Raw genomic sequence first — 23,381 nt, 5'->3', positions numbered from 1 at the left:
AAGCAGCTACAGAATTTAGCAGAAGCTATAATATAATAAACAAATGAAAGTAAGCTTGCAAGGAGTGAAATGGATTATGTAATTTCTTCCTGTGATGTCTTAAAAAAACAGGGAATGAGATGAGATCTGTTGTTTGTCAATTTAAGTCAACATTTGGTCATTCGGGACATTATTACCTCTGTTCAGGACATTATTACCTACTAGATCAGTTTAACAATCCTGAAGCAAATGAAACTAATATGCTGAATTGTAAGACTGAACAAATGTGTCAAAAAGAGTTCCTATGCATGCCTTATTGGATAAGAGCAATAAAATGAAAAACATTCATTAGTCCTAGCAGTGAATCTTGGGTTTGTTTTCAGAAGAATTGTGTGCTCCAGTAGGGCCATGACGTGGTGGTCTTTGGAAATCCAGTTATAGAGAGTCTATCAGTAGAGAAAAGGAACAAAAAGTTTAGGAAACAAATTAAGATAATTAAAAGTAAATATTCTTCAGAAAAAGTGGCAGGTGCCTTGGCTATCTTTGATCAGTCCTTGAGGCTACCTTTAGAAAGTGTAGAGTGAATTTTCTCAGAGTTAAAACCCCCCAGACTAGGTTAGGGACAGATGGTACTGAAACCAATTATTTGCTGACATTCAAGTTCTGGCTTGTACTTTCTCTTGATACACTGTGAGAAAATTCAGACTGTCACACAGAGACCTGAATTTCTCAATTATTAGCCGTTGGCAATGACTTTGGAACCCAACAGCTTTCAAAACAGGGCAACCATTTTACCTCATGATATCTGCTTCTACTTCTGTTGTTGTGTTCTTGCAATGTTTTCTCTGACCAGTGAAATCACTGTCTCAGTGTTGACCCAAAAGATTATAAACAAAACAAGTCTCCTTTGCATGCCTTATCAGACTGCAGTTTGACACAGGTGATGGAAAAACAAAATACACCTTTCTCCTGACCTAAAACTGTCTTCATTTTTCTCACTCCAAAAGCAAAGACAGAATAACAATTCTGCTTTCACGACCCTTTTTGCTTCTGGGTCTTGCTTCACAGGTAACAGCAAGATTAGTGGTAAAATGATTAGGTCCAGTCAGTCCATGTAAGTGACGATAGATGCAAGAATAAATGTCAGCCTGTCACACACAGAGGTTTATAATAAAAATGATCCTTGCAGCTTGAAAAAAAGCTTGCTACAGAATAGACACAGACATTCCAAAGATACTACATTTTATTGGAGATTAGCTTTTAACAGAAATAGCAATGGGATTTTATTCTTAAATGTTTTTTGTAGTATTGATTTCACCTTACCCTACACTAAGACTATGACTGCATTAGTAAAAATTGCATGGGAAGTTCATCTGAGGACCCCAGGCCTGCATTAAATGTTTTATTGGAGAATTTTCTTTATTCTAACTTTAGTCTGGGCTTGTAGGCTGAACACCCATTAATGGCTGGAGTACGTTACACTCCCTTTTGAGTTTGTTTAATTTGAAGCTAACCCACTTCGTGTGCCTGGAATCTAGTTTTCAGTGAAGGGTTTTTTTCCTACAAATAAAATGTTGGGATCTGAATGAAAACAGTAATATAGATGTTTTTGTAAGATGTCTCTACTTTTCTTACCAATTCTATCAGATGCAGAGGTTATCCAATGTGACCTACAGTGGTCTCAGCTATTTTCTACATATTTTGCTGCCTACTTCCTTGTATACAAGGAATGGGTCCTTGATACCACTTGAAAAGAGTTTTGGTTTAGACACACCTTGAGTTAGTCTTTTGTTATCTACATCATCTCACAGAATGATGGACTTCCCATTTCAGCTAAACAAAGAATGTAGCAAGTAACCATGTCTATTGAAAATAAGAGCTTAAACTGAAAAGTTACTGCTACAGTAACTTGATTACTGTTTGGTAACTGCTTTTCTGCTGAATGGCCTATAAAATACATGGCTACAAAAGGTTTGTGACCTGAGAATGGCTTAAGAAATGTGTATTGAAGAATTCAACGTAGAGATACGCATTGCAAAATCATGTAGGCAAAGCTCTTAAGATTGTGATTTTTACTTGCTCCTTTCTTGAATCACCTTGTTTTATGTTAGTTGACAGCTGTTTGCATAACAAAAAGGAGAGGTTTTAAGTGGGCTTTATGGAATTAGTATCTGAATCTCAGAGAAGCTATTTTGATTAGTGAGTTTTGTCTATTGAGTTTTTCTTCTGTCAGTATCCATCTCTTTATGTCATAATAAATACAACAGTGGAAGTAAGTAATCTGATGGCTTGATAAGAATTCTAATAAAAAACAGTCAATCATACCTCAGGGCTGCTATTTAAAATGAATATTAACAGCAGGATTTCCAAGAAAGGCACTGTGTTACACCCAGTCAATCTCACTACAGATCAGGATTGATATGTATACACTAAGGTAGGAAGTATGCAATTTTTTCCAGTCTTTATGTCTGATTATGCTTGGTTCTCCAGTGAGTGCAGTAAACACATCTAAGAGGGGTTAACAAATTTCTGCATTGTTGGTTCATATCATTATTCAAAACACTACAACTATTTTTGTAGGCACATTAAAAAAACTGCAGAATGTTTAGATTCTGAGAATTCCCTAGTTAAACAATTTTTAGTAGTAGTAGTACAATAATATTTATTTATTTAATCTTGTAGATTCATAAATATCAGTATTTTGGAAAACACCTTTAACAATATCTTCTATGCATTTTTTCCTCAAATGTTAGGAATTCTTCCTCTAAATGATCCCCAGAAGGAGCCCATGCTTTGTAGACTAGAAAAAAAAAGATCATTTGTTATTTAAAGGATAAAATGCATGGACTATATTCTGTGTAATTCCTTTCTTATTAGTGTCACGCACTAAACTTCTAGGTGTCCTGGAAAAAAAATTGAACTTTTGTTTTGCCATTTTGGCAAGAGGGAAAAGCATTGATTCCTATAAAACTTCAGAAAGAAGAAGCTTTCCTTGACTTTATTCTGTAAGTTATTCAAAAAGAGTTTATAAAAGACTTTATTGTCTCATCTCTAGTCTCACTTTTTTCTCTTTTAGAGGAAGACACACATTAACTCAGTCTGTAAAATGAACTGTAACACTGCAAATCATTAACATAATTGGCTGGCACTTATTTCGTGGACATTCTGTCTGACAAACTCATGGGTCATTGTGATTCAAATATGATGACCAACCTTGCTGATAGCTGTCTTCCAAGGAGAACAGGATATAAAGTTGAAAAAGAGTACTTTATTTATTTATGATTAGGTCCAGTCAGTCCATGTAAGTGATGATAGATGCAAGAATAAATGTCAGCCTGTCACACACAGGCTGGAGTTGAAACTTGAGAATTGGAAATTGTCAAAGCATTTACTCATGTAACTGCTCAACTGCTATATTTTATTAATTCTGCAGAAACTTGCTATTCAGTGTAATAATAAGATCTTCAGGAATGTTTTCTATGTATATATAATGTTTTATATACATAATAATGTATGCAATGAGATATACGAGTATATCTGGAAAAACTCAAAGTAAAATCCAGTGGACTTCTGGCCTTCATAACATAGCATGCATCATACCAAATCTTGTGGCTTCTACTTGGCTGCAGTAGAATTCAAATTATATTCTGCTCTTCGAAAGAACAGACTTCCTAACTCTTTCTTCGTCTTTTGTTAGTAAGCTCAAATAAATTAGTGGCCATATAGATATCTGGATTTAGGATCTTATTTTTCTGTTTGAGATTTCTTTTTGGTTCCAGAATCCCCTTGCAGAATCTCACCTGCAGAGGAAGGTGTGATTATGGCAAAAATCAGGGTTCAGGCTGCTTCAATATGAAAGTGATGCAGGTGGCTGAGGGGACGCAAGTGTAGGAAGGCCATTGGGTTTTTGAGGCCTGACTCATAGTGAGGAAAAACACTCAGAAATATTAAAAATCACAAATTCTGGTACTATGTGAGGTACAGGCACCACATTTTTTGCAAATGACACTAAATCTTCTCATGTACTCTTGTATACAGAGATCTTTGATACAAAGTGTATGTCTGAAACAGATTGTATAGGCATCACATGCTAAAATGAGACAAAGAATGCTTTTGCTACTGTTGCTGTGACTCGTCCTTAAGTAACATAGACAACTACTTACATTTTTTAATGTTCTCTGTTTAATATGTATGAAACATGCTTAAAAACAAAGAACAAAAGGTCCTACCTACAAAATGGTATGCCTAACATTGTAATAGAATGCTGTGGCATCTGTATTATTCTTGGCAATTTTGTCTCTCTAGTTTTGTATCCATGAGCACCTAGTCTTATGAGTCATGTGCGACTGGAAGTAGCACCTTTCATATATCATTGTACTTGTTAAGTCAAACTCCAGTTGTAGCATTATTTCAAGTCAGCAGGTGAAGAAGTAGTGAAAAAGTTGCCATTATCATCAGACTTGCTTTTGTATAGCACGGTGGGGCAGGGAGGGGGTTAGACAGAAGACCTTGCATCCTAACAGAGACAGAAGGAACTACTATGTCCCTTCAAAAATAGGAAACTTACCCTCCTTAGAATGATGGAAGAGTTCATTTTGGTAAGCTAATGAGTTGTAGTGTGCTAAATCTTGCAGTTGGCACAGGACCTGAATGGCCATCTGTTACATAAAAGTTTATTTTCTCAAGACTTATGTGATACAATTGATAAAACATTCTTTTACTTTCAAAAATTATTGCATAGGAAACAGGAGATTTAATTTTATAATCACTGCACAATTCTTGCTTAGGTGAAAGCCCAGCTGCAAAAGATGGGAGCTGCTCAACCTATAAATATATTTCTCCGTCAAGAAATTGACCGCATGCAACATGTTATATCAAGAGTTCGAACTACACTGACTGATCTCAAATTGGCTATTGATGGTAAGTTGCAATAGTAAAAATTACACTAATTAATTTATTGCTAAAAAGTGTTTATACTGTATTACTAAATATGTATTTCCCCTCCTTTCCTACCTCTTTCTCTTTTGTTCTCTTCTGCTTCTGTTTTTTCTCTTTTTCTCTCTCTTTATCATATGACCCCTAATTCCAGCCCTTAAAGACTCCTGACTACATCTCTAAGGACACTACACATTAATTTGTTCTGTATGCATGTGCTCCAGTATTGTAGTTCATGTCCCACAGCACTACTACACTTCTGTGATTCTCTCTTGGATCTCTACAGAGCTCAGAGGAACTGAATTGTGTGATTAGGTCCACAGGTTATGTGCTGGAGTAAATTAGGAAATGAAGCCGAGACTTAATGATATAGAACAAGGTAGAAGTGTCGCTGCTAAGTAATTGAGGGACAGGGCATTCAGGAGGCCAAGTGGTAAAGTCTCTAATTTCAGACTCTAATTTGGCAATGTTCGTGATACTGGTTACACCAAATAGGATGTCTCTAAATGGAAGCTGAAGTGATTGGTGAGCCAGTTAAAAGAGAGTGATGGAGTTCTTTTAGCCATCACAGAAGGTAGGCAACAGCAATTAGTATGTCTGAGAAACAGGAGTATTTGGCTGAAAGTGAGCAATGGTAAATGTAGCTAAAATAAGTCAGGAGTACAGGCAACTAGAGCAGATGGAAAATTGAGCAGAAAGGAGTGAGGAAAAAGAAGGGATGATGATGTTACCATCTGCTTTTTGTTTTCACTCCCCATTTTGCTTATCTACAAGACCTGAAATATCCAGGAAGTAAGGTATACTGTTGCTCAGCCAAGCTTCATGAATTAACAGTAAATGAAAACGAAGCAGGAATGGTTCAGTTCCACTGGTTGAGATCTCACGCAAGTCTGCTGCTCTAGAGCACAGGCAGAAAACATCTGAGACAGCAAACTGTCCCAACAGAGAGAAGGTCATAGTGTCTCAAAACTAGCTCCTTCTGATATAGATGATGGCAGTGCCATGATCTGTCTTACTGACATTTTCCAGTCTTTGCATTGTGAGTCTTTCATGGAGGGAGATTTTTAAAATTTGTTGTTTTGTTATATAAGAATTCAAAGGGATTTTTGGTTTTCCCCTATCATTTGTATGATACACTGAGACAACAATGCATGCTTTAGAAACAAAATGACTATAATCTGAGTTTAGGGAAGAGGTTAATAAATGTGCCCAAGGGTAATTAGCTTCCGTATCCTGTAATAACCTATCCAAACTGGAAGAAACAATTGTCCTCTTTTTCAGTACTGAGCTGAAAGTTCCCTTTTATATGTACATAGAGTCACTTTTCAAGTAAATTAATATGATGCTTTCCATCCAAGAAAGTATTAATCTTTCCTTGATTGTGACAGATATATTTAAAGTCTCAAAATGTAAAGTATTCTGCAGAGGAGTAGATGAGTAACGTAATTTATTTGCACTTAGTATTCAGTTCCACAGTGGGCACAGTCCTCTACCAGGTGTTTAATCAAGTTAATGCTGTAACTTTTGTGCAGTTCTCTAAAACATTATAATTTTCTAAGGGACAGGCAAGTTAAAACTGTGAAAAATTGCTCTGAAAACAAAATTGGATGCGTAGTTAACAATACCAATTAATGGCCTCTGGCAGATTCATGGTACATCAAGTGCTTGTAGTAGACTGTTAATTAGGGGATGGAAAGAACATTTAGACACTCTCTCTCACCAGAGCAAAAGGGAAAACCCCAAACTCTCATACTCGATCCTCCCCCAAAACTAGTCAACCACAGTCTCAAATCATCTGAGGTGCTCTTTTTAATTCACAAGAGGTAAACTGATCTGCCAGCTCAAACAGATTGTGTGAATTTTAACATCTGCCCTGGTCATGCACCTGGCTCTGGCTTCATGAACCTGTTAAGTCCTGAGCACCTGTTTAAAGCAGGTCTAGATTTTCAAACAAATTTTAAAGAATATAGTCCATGTTCATGTTGTATGTAGTTTTGTGAAAAGAGGTCTGAATATTTGATTCTGGAGTTTGTTTGTGAGTATATGGACTTTGTCCTTTTCCTGTTGCTCACTCAGTTACATTTCAGGTAATATAAAGTCCTCCTCAGCCACAGACCATGTTTGACATCTTTGTCAGCAAGATGAACAGTGGGTCTGAGCGCACCCTCAGCAAGTTTGCCAACAACACCAAGCTGTGTGGTGTGGTCGACACACTGGAGGGAAGGGATGCCATCCAGAAGGACCTTGACATGCTCAAGAGTCGGGCCTGCGCAAACCTCATGAAGTTCAACAAGGCCAAGTGCAAAGTCCAGCACATGGGTCAGGACAATCCCAAGCACAAATATAGGCTGGGTGGAGAATGGATTGAGAGGAGCCCTGTAGAGAAGGACTTGGGGGTACTGGTGGAATGAAAAACTGAATATGAGCCAGCAACATAGGCATGCAGGCCAGAAAGCCAACCGTATCATGAGCTGCATCACAAGAAGTGTTGCCAGCAGGCTGAAGGAGGTGATTCTCTGTCTCTGCTCTGGTGACACCCCACCTGGAGTGCTGCATCCAGCTCTGGGGCCACCAACATAAGGACATGGATCTGTTGGAGTGATTCCAGAGGAAGGCTGTGAAGATGATGAGAGGGCTGGAGTACAACTCCTTTGAAGACAGACTGAGAGAGTTGAGGTTGTTCAGCCTGGAGAAGGTTTGGAGGAGACCTTAAAGCAGCCTTCCAGTACCTAAAGGGGGCTGACAAGAAAGCTGGGGAGTGACTTTTTACAAAGGCATTAGTGATAAGGCAAGGATTAATGACTTCAAACTGAAAGATGAAAGATTTAGATTAAATACTAGGAAGAAATTCTTCACTGTGAGAGTGATACAGGTTACCCAGAGAGGTTGTGGATGCCCCATCCCTAAAAGTGTTTGAGACATGGCTGGATGGGGCTTCTAGAAACCTGGTCTAGTGGAAGGTGTTCCTGCCATGGTAGGGGGATTGGAACTAGATGAGCTTTAAGGTCTCTTCCAACCCAAACCATTCTATATACAGCCAAACATGAGGGATGTTGAGGGAATTAGCAGACCCAGTTTTGTCCCTTTGTCCCGAGGGCAAATTGAGCAGCGTTCAGCTTTTGGGAGGGATAAGGATGCACAGCATGTGTCCAACATATTTGTTGGCAGCCATGCCCCACATGCCTGCCTCTCCACCAATAAACTTTGCTGCCCGGAGGGATACTTTTTTTTTGGATCAAATGTAATAATTAGATTGTAGCTGCACTTTCTACTCTCAGTTATGTCCCAGCCATTAGTTCTGTTTTAATTACTTATTGATTGCCCAGAATTTATTTCACAGTTGGTGTACTACAGAGCTTCATATAAATCAGAAAGCAGCAGTGATGACTGTCCTCTCAAGTGACCTAAATAGAGGCTATGTTCCAAATAGATAAATCTTTTTAGAGACAAGGAACAGTAAGACACAGGGCTTGAACCAAAACTCCAGACTCTAATAGATGATGGACATCAGATCTTGCACGCCTGTCAGGTGACCATATTCTTCGTAGGGTAGTAGTATACGAGCTATAGAGTTCCTGTGTACATTCTTTATCTTCCTCCTGTGGAAGCACAGAAGCCTGTAGCACAAAATAAAAACATCTTAGCTGGTTGTTGGAGAGTAGACACTTCAAACCCCCTCTCCCACTAATGAAGATACTGGCTTCAAGTGCAGTAAAACCTAATGTCCCATTCAGTTATTCCTAGTCTCTTAGAGTTTGAGTAGAGGGGAGCTGAATGTGGCCAATCTGTGAGATTGGGAGAGATTCTTTACTTTCTCCATGCAGTGGTGAATGTTTTGATGGCACCCTGATATGTCTTCTGTTGGTGAACAAAGTGAAAAGAGAGATTTTGAGGGGATTATCCTTAGTCCCCATTGAGTGCTTTCCATGAGTCTCAGCAGTGGAGCATGCTTGTAGTAGCACTGAAAACAGCTAGCGAATGTTTGGCAATGGAAATAAGCACAGCTTTTAATGGGGTTTTATTTCCCGGCCTTTTTTTTTAACCTACTTAACATTCTGTTTAAGGGCTTGTCATGAAAGAAACAAATGCTTTACTCATTTATTAATGGCTATATCTAGATTTTACTTCGGTCATAAAGCTGCATGCACTTGGCATTTGTTTCTGGTATGTTATAGCTTTGTGGTTTAAAACTAATCTTTCAGAACTGGCTAGTTCATGAGCAAGTGAAGGCCATACAAGAAACCGTGGATTTTTTATCCTTTCATGCCATATATGTGCCACGTGATCACAGAACTTATGCTACTTTTTGTTCAGTACTTGCCAAGTTAGGAGAGAGAAGTCCTTTTCCTGTTAATATATTTCCTGAGAATACAACAATACCTCTAAAAGCTTTTACATTATATATAATGTGTTAAGATTTGTTTCCATAGGCCCAGAGTTTTAGTTCCTTACATTTTTCTTAGTACTTGCAAGACAAGTACTTATGGGAGCTATAAGCCCAACCTAGAAGGCAAAAGTTTAATCAATAGAAATATCTACTTCAGAAGTCATCATGGCATTTGTCATGGAAAAGCTCTATCAGGCTTAAGCAAACTTTCCACTGCAACTACAATATGGCACCCTGCATGTCACAAAGCATCTTTTCATGCATCTAATGCACACTGTATATAGTCTACATGCCAGGACTTGCTGAAAAATAAACCACAGATTGCTTTTATCCTACAATGAAAGAGAGGACAATTGGAGCTTTTAGAGTAGCAGTGTCAGGAACAAGAATATTACTAAGGGGAGATGAGACTTTGATATTTGCCCTCTTTTTACCTACATAGATACATACCATGTGCATATTCTTTAAATAGCTCATAGGTTATGTGCATAAAAATTCATCAAAATTTATACACTAGCCTGTCAGGTATATGTTTATGCCAGGTTGAAAAGTATGAGAAAATACAGGGGAGATTATTAAGACTGATGGGATTGGAGAAGAAAACCTTATGTATTTTTGTATGTGTTTCTGATATTATTAGAACTTTATAATTCGGAGAAAGATGAATAATAACTGTTAATAACAAGGCCTTGAGGAATAACTGGTGCATTTCACAAGTTTCTGTACATCTCAGTCATTGATTTGCTGCCTTATTAAAAACTGCTTTGTTACCTGCTTTTAGGTCCTCACCATCCTTATACTACACTGCTAAACAGCGTGCTGGCCTTAGATGTTTTCTTATGTCATTCATATAAGAATATGTTGAAACGCTCAGAACTTCATGTAGATGTGAGGTAGTGTATAGTTCTACATACATAATAGGAAACACTTAGAATTCCTACATCATCTACATAAACTTGTCTGTTGAGTCTCTGAAAGAATGAGGTACAGATTCACTATATCTTTCCAACTCATAATACCATGATCTTGACGATAGTGTTTACATCATGTTGTTGCAAGGGATTTATGTTCATTATATGTAGCACTTTACAAGAGGGATATAAATGAGTTCCAAACACGCCAAAAGAAATAGCTGGTAATTTATTCTAATCTATGGGGTGGAAAACTGAAGCCCTGGAAACTAGTCTTGTCAGAATGCACAGGAAAGATAATTTGCCACAAAGGGAAAGAGTAAGGACTCACACCATGGCTGGCTAAGTTCTGATTTGTAATGCTTTAAGATAGATAACACTAACACAATTCTAGTCTGACCTGCTGACAATGGGAATTGACTTTTGGACTGAAAGATCTTGAGGCTCTTACCTTACGGATTCTTGCAGTGTGTGTGTGTAAGGCTTGTAAGGATCATCTGTGTATTCCATCTTCAGAGGGGAATTTTATTTGAAGATGATTAAGGGCACTCAGTGAGGACATTAATGGAATGTAACAATGGAGAATTCATTTGAGGAATAGATGGGATGAGTCTAGTATGTCTTGTGGCATAGCTATGCTTGGCTCAGCAGTTCTCATGCATTATTTACTTCTCAGCCTGATAAGAATGCCAGAATGCCTCCTGTTGTCTTTTGCAAAGTGTGGAATGTTATTTCTGGATTTCTCGATAAGTATTATGTATGCTTGCCATGGTACTGACCAGAACAACTGTTTAGAAATACACTTTGCACATTTAAGACAAACAGCAAAAAGTACTTTATCTGTCTGTTCTATTAGTCTAGTTCAGGGAAGTGATTTGTGTTACTTTATAGGAGGTGTAGATGCATTTTCATCTTCAATTTATTGCTTTAAAATTTTAATTTTCAGTCCTTGGTGAGTGCAACCAACTGTATTTAGTATTGCAACTGGTAAGTTTTCAGAACAATTTGCAGGATTGCTTTCAAACTGCCTTCTTACTGACGGAAGGAATTAGCTATTGCAGGGAATCTGGGATTTGTGTACTCTTCTATGTGAGCAATTGCATGCTACTCCAGTTTCTCAGTTCCTTTCATATCTTCTGACTTGAAGAATTAAATCAGAGGTTTCTGCACCAGAAAGGAAAGGTGGGAAACAAACAGGAAAGAGGGGCAAAGGTTAGATGCAGCTGGAGAGACCTCCACAGCCCATAAGCAAAAAATGGAGAGAATGTTATGTATTGCAGGGCTCGGCTGCCTGATTTATTCATACTGTACTGGAGACCAGGAGCAAAAGGAGGTGATAAATTGTTGAGGGCCTTGGAATTGAAACAGTAAGGTGGAGTTAAATCAACTTCTGAGAGCTTCCTGGGAATCATCTCCAAATGCTAAAGTACACAGTGCCCCAATTGAAGAAAGCAGGAAATATCCAATAAACTCCCTAAAGCAAAGAGATTGACTTTATTCAGCACAACAATGGTGGTCAGTGAGCTAGCATAAACATACTAAAGCTTGCAAAAAAAGGATCAAGTTTTAGATATGAAGAAACATACAGTAACTTCTATTGCTTTTATCTAGTACTCTGTATACCTCGTACCTTTGGGTGAAATAATAATGCTTTCTTTGGAGAAAGCACAAGCAAGGTAACCTGTTGCCATAAGGCAGAAAGGGAGGAGAGCTTATGGAGTTACAGACAAGTTGGGATTTTCTCTTCAACCTGTTCAATGAAGAAGAGGGATCTGTGGTGGGGGTAGGGAGTGACTGGTCTAATAACAAACCTAGTTGCTTGGGAGGTAAACTTGAGGGGGGATTAAAAGCTGAAAAGATCAACTTCTACAGTTGCAACTATGACAGTAGAGAATGGACTGATGCTTCCACTGAGCTTTTTCTTCAGTGTATCGTTAAGCCTAGCTTAACAGACACATTGTCTAGCTAGTATGTCCTCAAGGGATAGTCTCCAATCCTATTATAATGATGTCAGGTATTGGCAAACTGTACTTGACGGAGAAACTAGCTTCTTCTTATCTCATTTATATCCTACATAATTATTCTGGTTATGTTTGATTCACATCTGTGCCTATAAGAAGAGAATCAGTCAGTGGATTGAGGCTTTTTTGTTATTGTTCATGCTGGAGTTTGAGATTCTTCCTTTGTTCCTAGTTTTATCTACTCATTTAAATGATACACACATTTTCTGGTCCAGATACAGGCTTTCCTAAATGTGAAATTCAAAATGTAAATCCAAGTTTTACAGATTCCAGAGGTCTGAGATTCAGCTTATCCTAAGTATGATAGTAAAAAGGGACAACTCCATGAAACAATACAAGATTCTGGTGTAGTCCATTCAAAGCATTATATCTATTGAATGAACCACCCTAAAACTAGATTAATTTAAAAGAATGGGCTATTTGTTTTAAATAACAATAAAAACTAGTTATCTTCACGACTGAGTGGCTTTCTTTGATTTGTTCACTACACAGCAATTGCGTAGATTTAGATATGGCTTATAAACGAGATGGTATAAATTTGGGGTAAAGAATAAGGTGAATCTTGATTTCCAAACTCTCTATACTGTGAAAACAGTATGGTTATAGTACATATTAATTTTGAAGCCTGGGAATGTCCTAATATCTTTAACTAACATGACTTTTCATCAGTTATTTTCAGATGGGCTTTATTCAATTTAAGAAAGGGAATAGCGTAAAGTAAACCCCCAAAATAACCAGGTTATAAACAGCTGGCCTGTCTGATTCATAGAACATTCAGGCCTGTCATGTTAAGTTCATAGGACATTCAGTCTCTTCACATGGTAACTAGTGCTCAGAGCTTCTCAAAAGTTGTGCTACTCATTCAGTTTATCAAATAAAGATTTTCAAACACCCACCTTTCTCCAGAAAGATGCCATTATTTTTCTCTCGTGTTACTAATTTTATTTTTTACAATTATTATCATTTTTTATAGAGTATTTTAGCTGCAGGAATGCATCCCAACACCCACAGATGTCACTTGGTGCTGAAATTCAAGCACTGCATGCCTACTGCTAGAGATGACACCCACTCACTAGAAATATTTATACAGCTATATGGGCAGGGCCAGAACATGCCTCGTCCTCAGGAACACTCCGGCTTAGCGTTCTCAGCAGCTGCTCTGAGTCATAACAGGCAGACATCCCAAGAGATTTCACCATGCTTCAGGGCAGACTAGTTGTGTATCCCTACTTGAAAAACTCCAGACTGCCCATAACAATAGGGAAGAAAATGTAGGTGTCTCACAACACTTGTTGCAGGAGAATGTTGGCTGCATCGACTTGAAAACAAGGAAGAACCAGAGATGAAAGAGATCATTCTTTCTTAGTTCAGATGATAATGATCCCGAGGGCTAAAATGCTCTTCACTTGTTTTCTGCCTTCACTATGATTGCTCCAAGGTTGAAACCAACGTGATTTTCTTCCCAATTTTTATGCCTCCAGAAGGTGAATAGAATGCATGGTCTAATACTACACTTTTGCTGGGCAAAAGGAAGATGACAGCAAATGGCTTCTTTCTTAAATGTTGATGGTCTTGGTTATATGTTAGAGAAGATTTACAATTGTATGATTCTATGATTCAAAGAGAAGGTTTATTAATTGTGTTACAAAAGACTTAGCTATCCCAAATCATGATTCTGAACCTCAGTAGGAAGCCATTACAGAGAATATGAGTGTCTTGGTTTTGTGTGGCAAGGGTTTGGTAGCAGGAGTGGCTTCTGGGAGGAAGCTTCTCCTATGTCTGATAGAGCCAATGCCAGGTGGCTCCAAGAGGACCCACTGCTGGCCAAGGCTGAGCAGTGACAGTGATAGCACCTCTGGGATAACATAGTTAAGAAGGGAAAAATGTTACTGTGCAGGAGCAACAGCAGCCAGAGGGAGGAGGGCGACGACTCTGCAGATACCAAGGTCAGTGGAGAAGGAGGGGAGGAGGTGCTGAAGGCACCAGAGCAGAGATTCCCCTTCAGCGCGTGGTGCAGCCCATGGTGAGACCCTGCCCCTGCAGCCATGGAGGCCACGGGGCAGCAGAGACCCACCTGCAGCCTGGGGAGGACCCAAAGTTTTGGAACAGGTGGATGACCGTGGGAAGCTGTGAAACCCGTGGGAAGCCCATGCTGGAGCACGCTCCTGGCAGGACCTGTGGCCCTGTGGAGAAAGATAAGAGAGTATACCAGATCAGGTTTGCTGTCAGGACTTGTGATCCCCCATGGGGGACCCACACTGGAGCAGTTCATGAAGAACTGTAGCCTGTGAGAAGGACTCACATTGGAGAAATTAATGAAGAGCTATGTGCCATAGGATGGACTCCATGCTGGAGCACAGGAAGGATGAGGAGTCCTGCCCCTGAGGAGGAAGGAGCAGCAGAAACAATGTGTCATGAACTAACCATAATCCCCATTCCCTCTCACCCTGTGCCACTGTGGGGGAGGAGGTAGTAAAATCAGGAATAAAGCCCAGATAGAAGGGAGTGGTCTAGGAAAGGTGTTTCAAGATTTAGTTTTTATTTCTCATTATCCTACTCTGATTTGATTGATAAGAAATTAAATGAATTTCCCCAAGTCAAGTCTGTTTTGCTCGTGACAGTAACTGCTGAGTGATCTCCCTGTCCTCATCTCTATGAGTGAGACTTTTGTTATATTTCCTCTCCCCCATCCAGCTGAGGAGGGAGAGTGATAAAGAAGTTTTGGTGGTGGGCACCTGGTGTCCAGGCAGGGTCTACCTACCCCAGTGGATAGGCAGTAGTTTTTAATAGTTGCAGGTTTGTAAAAGTTGATGGTTTTCTCATAGCATTTGTTACACAAAAAGAGATGAGTATAAATGAGAGCAAGTCATTACCTGCTAGAAGAAAATTAAGCCTATTTGCCATTGACATATGATAGAAAGTATCGTATTTGCACACACTGTTATACAAGTGTTTAGGGTAATCACTGCATTCTTTTAAATTAAAAGCTCGTGTTTAGTTTCTGGACACTTCTCCTTCCCCAGAACTCGGTACCTGTCGACTTCATTGAAAGGAAGGGATTTGAAATACTTGCTTATTACAGGCCATATTTCCATGCAGATATGTTTGGACTGGCCACTGCAACTCTTGTTTGCAGTTACCCAGACCAGTTCTCTTTCCTTTACATATTCTGTACTGGAAGCCACCTACTTCTGTTTCATATCCTCACGTAAACCATGTGGCAATTACAGCAGTTCTGTGTACAACAACAGATTGAACATTGGTGTCACATGAACACGTAACTGGAATGGGGGCTACCAGGCCAGTTTCTATAATTTAAAATACTTTATCTGGAATACAGAAGATGTCCTGAGGAATGGCCATGGGCTAGCTCTCAGTACTATTGAGAATACAGACTGGTACAATGTAGGAACTCCTGGAATGTGGAATGGTGAGTGTCACTAAAAAATCAGTGTCTTAGTAAATGCCCATATTTTAATGGTGGCAATAATACTATGCATGGAATATGTGAGTTCACACTGCTGCTATAAAAAAAATTAAAATCTTGCCTAGAGGTTTATTCTACATGCTGCTTTCCCACCGGGAATCTTGATAAGGGAAATGTACAAAGTTATCATTAATAACAGTGAATTTCATGAATATAATCACTGTCAGTACATGTTTAGGATATAGATGAGTTACATCTCATCTCTAGTAATTCTTTGTCATTGATCATGTATGTGGGAAACATTAAAATATATTAAAAAATGTAAATGATTAATCACATTTCAAACAGTGTGAATATAATGAGTATAGATATTATGTAGGGGGAGAAGGACTTGTTTAAAAAAAATCTTTATTTCTGGTAAAAATAACAGGAAATGTCATTTATCTTGTCACCTTTACCTTTGAATCAAGTCTTACAGGTTTGAGTAAATAACTACAAACTTATAAGGCTTTAGTGCAATAAGTGTGCAACAAAAGTGGCACAACAAAAAGGAGTTTCTTAAACTCAGAATGTCATTTGGAAGTTTTAATTGCCTTTGCAAGCTAGAGGAAAGTTAATTCAGAATGTTTTATTTATCTTTCAGGAACTATAATTATGTCAGAAGAACTACAAGATGCTTTAGATAATATGTATGACGCGAGAATTCCAAAACTCTGGTTTAGGATTTCCTGGGAGTCAGCTACTTTAGGATTTTGGTTTACTGAGCTTCTTGAAAGAAACCAGCAATTCAGCAGTTGGCTGCAAGATGGGCGACCAAATCAGTTCTGGATGACAGGATTCTTTAATCCACAGGTAAGACTGCCAGATTGATCCTTCTGACTCGTAGGTAACAGTTAAATTAGACCTTGGGAGAACTTCAAGCTGACTCAATGGTGGCCACATACAGTGTAATCTAAATTCAATTTTCAGAAAAAATGTGGGATAAATTAACTTCAATATCTATTAAAGACTTTTTTTTTTCTCTATCAAAATAACATTACTGAAATAATGGAATGCATCTCCTGAGTGCCTTTATCATAGTGTGGAAATTGCGTGAATGCATCTTTTTTGTGTTTCAGCGGTATCCTCCTTTTTTCTCCTCCTCTGTTGCATTAATGTTTTTCATTCATTGCATGAAAAAGCCTTTGAGCACAAAACAAGGTAAGGTTCAAAACTTTGACACAGGAAGAAGAGATTTGGACTTGGCTCTCAATTCGTGCAAATCCTTTCCTTGAAATGGAAAGTTTGTTATTTATACCACCCCAGAATTGTGCCAGACTTGGTCTGCAGAGACACGTAAAAAATACAGCCTCTCGCCTGCACCATCTAAAAGGAAAACCTGGCATGAAATGAAAGACAAAAAAGGGAACAGCTGAGAACATAGTTAAAAGAAGTATACATACCTAGGTGATGTGTAGTTTCTTTGCACAGCTATCCACATTCATTAAAGCTTTTTATGAGTCACAGATGTTTGTGGTACTAGGAGCTGTGGAAGTGAGTCATTATGAGAGTATCCAGCCAACAGGTTTCTGTGAAGCCTTAGCAAAAAGCTATTTTAAAGATCTATTTTAATCTCAGTACTTGTTAGCAATGCAAAAGCTAGCTGAAACAGCTGCCTAGAATAGAGAAAGCAACAGTGGCAAATATTCTCTAGGACTACTGCTGGGAAATATCCATCTATCATCTATTCTGTCTGTGTCAGCTGTCTGCTGATACCACTTTACAGCATGGAAGCGTGCTCACAGAATCCCTGAGCAAAGGCTTCCCAAGCAAAAGTATGAGGGAGAGGAGTAGGATTTTTAATAATATGATTATGCTTCTACACTTGGTCTGTTAGCAACACATTGATAGTGACACTCTAAAATATTCTTAAGTAACTTTTGCAATTATTGGGCTGGATGCAACGCTAATAGGCTTCTGGGCTTGTTGGGGTTTGCTTTTGCACTACAGATGAGCAAGATCTGATTTGGATTTTGTACTGGCTATTTTAGTTGGCTTTTTTTGTGCTTTGAGGTTGTGTCAGTGCTGAAATTTTGCCAGCCTAAATTGGGCATCCTATGTTTTTATGGATCACTACGTCTGGATTTCTCAAAAAAGCTGTCAAACAATGGGAGTAAAATGTCCCCAAACAACTTGTGATTTGATACACCACAGTAAGTGAGAAAGCCTCCAGAAGTACAAAAATTAAACACTTCATGACATGTAGTTCTAAAAGTCTTTAAATACATAGTGTGCAGAGAAAAAATGTCAAGAATGAGATGTACCAATATCACTTAAAAATTTAGTTGCACTGGCAATCACAAGCTTAAGAATCAGATGGTTATTGTTAAGGTTTGCATTTTCTGTAAGCCAGGCTGTGGGAATGGCTCATTCTGCAAGAAAATCACCTGAGCAAAGCCTCCTTTTCTATTCAATTAACTATTATTTTGTTAATAGTCATATTGCTGTGTTTAAAATCAGCATCTCGTATGTTAAGAAAATCGATTTTCATCTTCTCAAGTTGAGGTGATGAAGTGCTGCAGTTCTAATGCTTGTTTGTAATACCTGAGAAATTGTCAGAAAAATCCCTTCATTTGTGAGATGAAATGCAGTGCCAAAGTAATTTGCAATTTGCATAGATCTTACTGTTTGCTTTATAGTCGATGGATAAATGCCATGGATAATACAAGACAATAAAGTAGATTTATAGCACTGGGAGAATGAGGCATTCTGGCAATAAAAAATAATATAGGACCTGACTGCCTTCGCTTAGACTGTTTATACACTGGGATAAATTCAGTAATTTCACAGAAGTTAATCTTTATTTATAGTGATACAAATGAGAGCGGGCTCAGTCTCCTATGTAAAAGAAACCAGTTTCTCTGTGGATGTCTGCATTGGGCCAAGATAAGTGGGGTGAGCAAAATAGGAAGTATGGTCAATTTTCTTCCCTCCTGGAAGTTAATCTACTGTTATGAGATTTTTTTTCCTCAAGAAATGTGCCACTGTGCATTTCTCGTTTCTGCCTCCCAATTTCCATATTGTGGCTGATACTGCTTTATTGTCTTCTTGCTTGTATCTCTATATCATGTTGCTTGTCCTATATATGGATTTTAAGCCCTATGAGGCAGAACTGTCTTTCTGGTTGCAGAGTACTTAGTATAATGAACCTTCAGCCTATTTCTAAGACCTGTAGATGCCAAAGCAATGTTAATACCAATAAGAATATGAAATATGATACCTCCATTCCTCAGTGCCCACTTAGTTTTAGTAAACCTGCCCTAATTTGCTCGCTATAGAAATTGCAAAGTAAGTGACAAACAAGGAACCTGCTAAGCAAAGTAAAGGAGAGCATATGATTGTGGAAGCAATAGACTTAGCTGATTTCCATACATTTTGTCATAGTTTCTGTGGATGCCTGCTCCTCCCTCACTAGAAGATTCAGAGCTAGTTTGTATAAGTTGTTAAAAGGCAAAGGGACAAAGCTTTAGCAGCCTTCGTTGAGCAGGCCAGGGAGAAGTTCAGTGAAAGGCAGGTGAGGAAATTAAAAATATCTTTCTCCGTTTATGAAATTTCAACATGCTTCCTCTCCTCTCACAAAACAAACACACAAACAACAACAACAACAAAAATAAAAGAGGGGGGGCAAAGGTTATCAGGCACCAAAACAAATGTAATGGCAAGTGGTCCATTATGTCCCTGAGAGAAGGTTGTGAGGGGAGCCAAGCTCTCAGCCATGCAGTGGCATGTCAAATCACTTGATTCTTTCTTGCTGTTTATTGTGCCATTCACCCTCTCTGGGATACATATTCAGGCCTCCAGCTCACAACTGGAGTCTTTAAGCACTGTCTAGGACTCATTCAAATGAGCAGGTAAGCGTTACAAGTCCCACTGCAGACATCACATAGGTCCTGCCATCTCTGTAAGAAGAGTCTGGAGTCTATATCTTATCCCTGAGGACAACTCACAGCTCCAAGCTTACTTTTATACTAGTGCCTTTGAACTGATTCCCTTAATACAGTCATTGCTCTGTCCTGTCCTCTTCAGGCTCTTCTTTCTTTAATATTTCAGTTTATCTGGGATTCAGTAGCCCTCTGGGGCCTTCTGAAAGTGAACACTTCATGTATTTTAAACTATTGGTACTAGCATGTTTCTACAAATTAAAATTACACAAATTAACTACAAGGATTCAGCTTTCACTTAATGGCATTTCTGACAGAAGAACTTGGCCTCTAATCCTATCTCCCTTAGCTATATATGCTAGAGTTCTCAACTACTTCAAATGCAATTACAGTTATCTGTGCTATCACAAAACCTCTTTGCAACACTTGTCCTGAGGTCTCTGGAATTATATTAATGAGAAGTAACCAATGTCAGTTAACTGACACATCTGGGTTCATGAATGTCACCTCACATCCTCATGACTTGAAGGACGTTGCATGGATACAGGGTGCTTAGCACATGCAACAAGTTCTCCAGTCCCAGCAGACGGATTGGCTCCTGCATTCAGTAGACCAACGTGCTTGTGTTTCTGCATCTGACTTCTCATTCATTTGGCCCTAACAGTAGCTCAACAGAGTATCCTACATGGTGAACACTGGAGAAAAATAAAAAGTGTGTTCAGTTCCCTCCTTGCTCCTCATTTCCTCCTACAAGTGCTATTGGCTCTCTAATACCCACCTTTGTATGTTTCGCACATGGGTCTGTATTCTTCCATCTCCATCTCCAGATATCTCCTTTCTCTACTCCGAAATCTGTCCTGAAACTTCTCCCTTCCTCGTTGTCCTTCTCAGTAAGTCCTTTTTGCTCTTGCACCTTCAATTTCTGTGTTTTATTCATTTATCTCATGGCCATGCGAATGGGTTTCTATGGGGTAAGGTACATCCACAGCATGTCCACTGGAAGTGTAAAGCAATCTATACTCTCCTGTCTCTTAGGACTAAGTTTCTTCCCACATTACTGCAGTGTTCACGCACATGGACAGCTATATGAGAAAAGCTAACCCGCATCTTCATCCTTTGTTGTCTTGTGATAGCTTGTAACCACGTCATGAGATCGTAATTCTTTAGGACAGAGAGTGAGTTGCATTTAGTGCTGCCAAGTGCTGTGAGTTTATCTTGCTCGTATCTACACAGTACATTGTTGTGTTATATTAAGACTTTGCACTGAGCAAAATGACAGAGGCATTTCATTATTTAATTGCATGATTCCAGTTCCTACTTCCTTTGTATTCTGAAAAATACTTCATGATCTGTTGACTGAAAAGCAATTTTGCAATGGTGGTACAAGAAAAGGTGAGTAATACAGCACACGAAATACCAGTGTTATTTGTTGCTTAGCAATTACCCGTATTTGGAACCTCACAAAACACATTAATCTGGCAGCCTTGCAAACCTGTCTCCATCTGGCTAGTTGTAAAGTAGGCATGTGAGGTGAGGTGAGTTATACGTGCAGCTTTCAAAACATTAAATAAGCCATTTTGCTGTGTTCCTAGTACCAACACATGCACACCAAGTGTATAAGAACGCACGCTATAGGGAAAAATGTAGGAAAAATTGGATTTACACAACTTACCATGGGGGTTTTCTGCAAAAAGAAAAGAGTTTGAAATGGGTGCAGTCAAGTATTTTAAAATACTCTGTCATATTCTATCTTCTTAGGGATTCCTAACTGCTATGAGGCAAGAGACAACCCGCATGAATTTAGCAAAAGGGTGGGCGCTCGACACTGTTGTTTTGCACAATGAAGTGACCAAGATGATGAAAGAAGATGTTACTGGCCCTCCTCCTGCTGACATTGGTGGAGTTTACATATATGGCCTTTTCCTCGAAGGGGCAGGTTGGGACCGGAGAAACAGTAAGCTAGTCGAGTCAGCACCAAAGGTAAGGGTCAAGTGAGCATGACTGACTGTGGCACGACATGGTGTACTTAGAGAACACTAGGAAGTATTTTGAGTGCCTGCAACAGTGGCTTCACAACAGGCTTTAAGATGCTAAAACACTAGCAGGAGTTGGGAAGAGGACAGAGTCTTTACCCACCAGAACCAAACAAAAGACTTCTGTCAGAAAATGAATTTAGAATGGTCTGTAATAGAGCAGATCAGATGCTGCTCTCCTTGGCTTCAGGAGCTCTAGAAGCACAGCTATGTTTAAATAAAATTGTGCAAACCCATAGCCATCCTTCCTTTTACTGACCGAATGGGACTCTGTCACAACTTCCAAAGCCCGGGAATGGGTTTAATGATAGCTGCAGTGTTTGGATGACTAAAAATCCCTGGCATTTGTTTTTGAATAGGAGGAAAAGTATTAATTCTGGGGTTATGCTCAGTTATCCATGCATGGAGTTATGTTTTACTGATGTGACTAAGCAGATTTAAAACCTAGCTATGGAGTAGTGATTAGATGCTGTAGTCACTGCCCAGGGAAAACTGCCATTGTGTGCACTAGGAAGCTTTTTCCAAACCAGTGATAACTGCCTGGGAATTGGAGCTGAGGTAATTCCCTGCATAGGTGAAACACTTCTGTGTCTGGCTGAGAGAGAACTTTTCCAAACCAAACTGTGCTAGCTGTAGCTTCTGGTGACAGCTGTTACTTGATTTGTCAAAAAACACCTTCAAACGTGTAGTTTAGCGCTCTGGAGTGTTCAGAAAGCCTCCATGTTGCTTGTGGGTCTTTTTTCCCCTGCCAAAGAGTACTTTATATTGCTGGAAGACCTGAGGGGATCTAGTCTGGATAAACACCCGAGACACCTTGGATCTTTGAAGCTCCACTGCTAGCAGTGCAGAGAGGCTAACAAGGAGGCTTGCTGAATGCAACTTGGCCTTTGTAGTTCCAGTCCTGGCCATTCAGGGAACAAGAGGCGAGGACAGAACATGGAACATTAGCCAAAGGGGCAAATCATGGGAGAGAAGACAATGGTCTCTCTCCCTCCTAGAACCACCCTATCATTTTTCCATAGTACTATCACAGTGTGCAGTTTTCTGGGTTTCTGCTGCTTTCTTTTCCTTCCAGGCTTCTTAAGTCTGTTTGTCCCCGAAATGCCAGTGGCTTAAATTTGGGGTCATTGTAGTAGTGCACATAGGAATTGTGTTCTTATATGTACCTCTGCTTTTGCTGAAGGCCACTGAATCTAGTTCCAGCATCTGGAGTTCACACACCCCGTCTTGCTTCTCTAATGCTGATCCTCATGTCTCTTAACATTCTCAGGTGCTGTTCACAAATCTTCCTGTAGTCCATGTGTATGCTGTTAGCACAACAGCACTACATGACCCAAAGAAGCAACAAGGAAGCGTGTACTGCTGCCCTGTCTACAAAAAGCCTCGGAGAACAGATCTGACATATATTTTCTCTTTGTATCTGAAAACAGTGCAGAATCCTGATCATTGGACTTTACGGGGGGTTGCACTGCTCTGCAATTCAAAATAAGGACCAATGGAGAAAGAAAGAACCACTGAGGAAAATTAATTTTCAGCCAGTAGGACTTCTGCTGTTATTCTCAAAGCGGTGGCTACCTTCCCACAGGGGTATGGGAATTAGCAAGTGACATATACAGATTGTGTTTATTACCCATAGATCAATTTAATTCACAGCAAAAATCCTAAACAGATTTAACCTAGGAATATCAGAGCGAAAACAGTAGCAGGCGTCAAACTTGGCAACTGTTATAATACAAATGAGAATATAATCAACTAGCTTGCTAGTAAT

At 39.2% G+C, this 23,381-nt stretch overlaps 1 protein-coding gene across 1 annotated transcript in view; it reads left to right on the top strand.

Moving 5' to 3' along the window:
• The window catches only part of LOC104559641 (dynein axonemal heavy chain 5), a 163,405-nt gene extending 140,303 nt beyond the window's left edge, over window positions 1-23,102 (top strand). Inside the window, exons 73-76 of the mRNA XM_061994521.1 lie at window positions 4,767-4,899; window positions 16,304-16,512; window positions 21,339-21,560; window positions 22,884-23,102. Coding sequence (XP_061850505.1) covers window positions 4,767-4,899; window positions 16,304-16,512; window positions 21,339-21,560; window positions 22,884-23,102 — 783 coding nt within the window. The remainder of the gene's footprint in view (window positions 1-4,766; window positions 4,900-16,303; window positions 16,513-21,338; window positions 21,561-22,883) is intronic.
• The last annotated feature ends 279 nt before the right edge of the window (window positions 23,103-23,381 follow it).

The sequence above is a fragment of the Colius striatus genome, chromosome 4 (genome assembly GCF_028858725.1).
Source record: "Colius striatus isolate bColStr4 chromosome 4, bColStr4.1.hap1, whole genome shotgun sequence".
NCBI lineage: Eukaryota > Metazoa > Chordata > Aves > Coliiformes > Coliidae > Colius > Colius striatus.
Note: the sequence above shows the minus strand (reverse complement) of the source record. Positions and strands in the feature narration are given on the sequence as shown.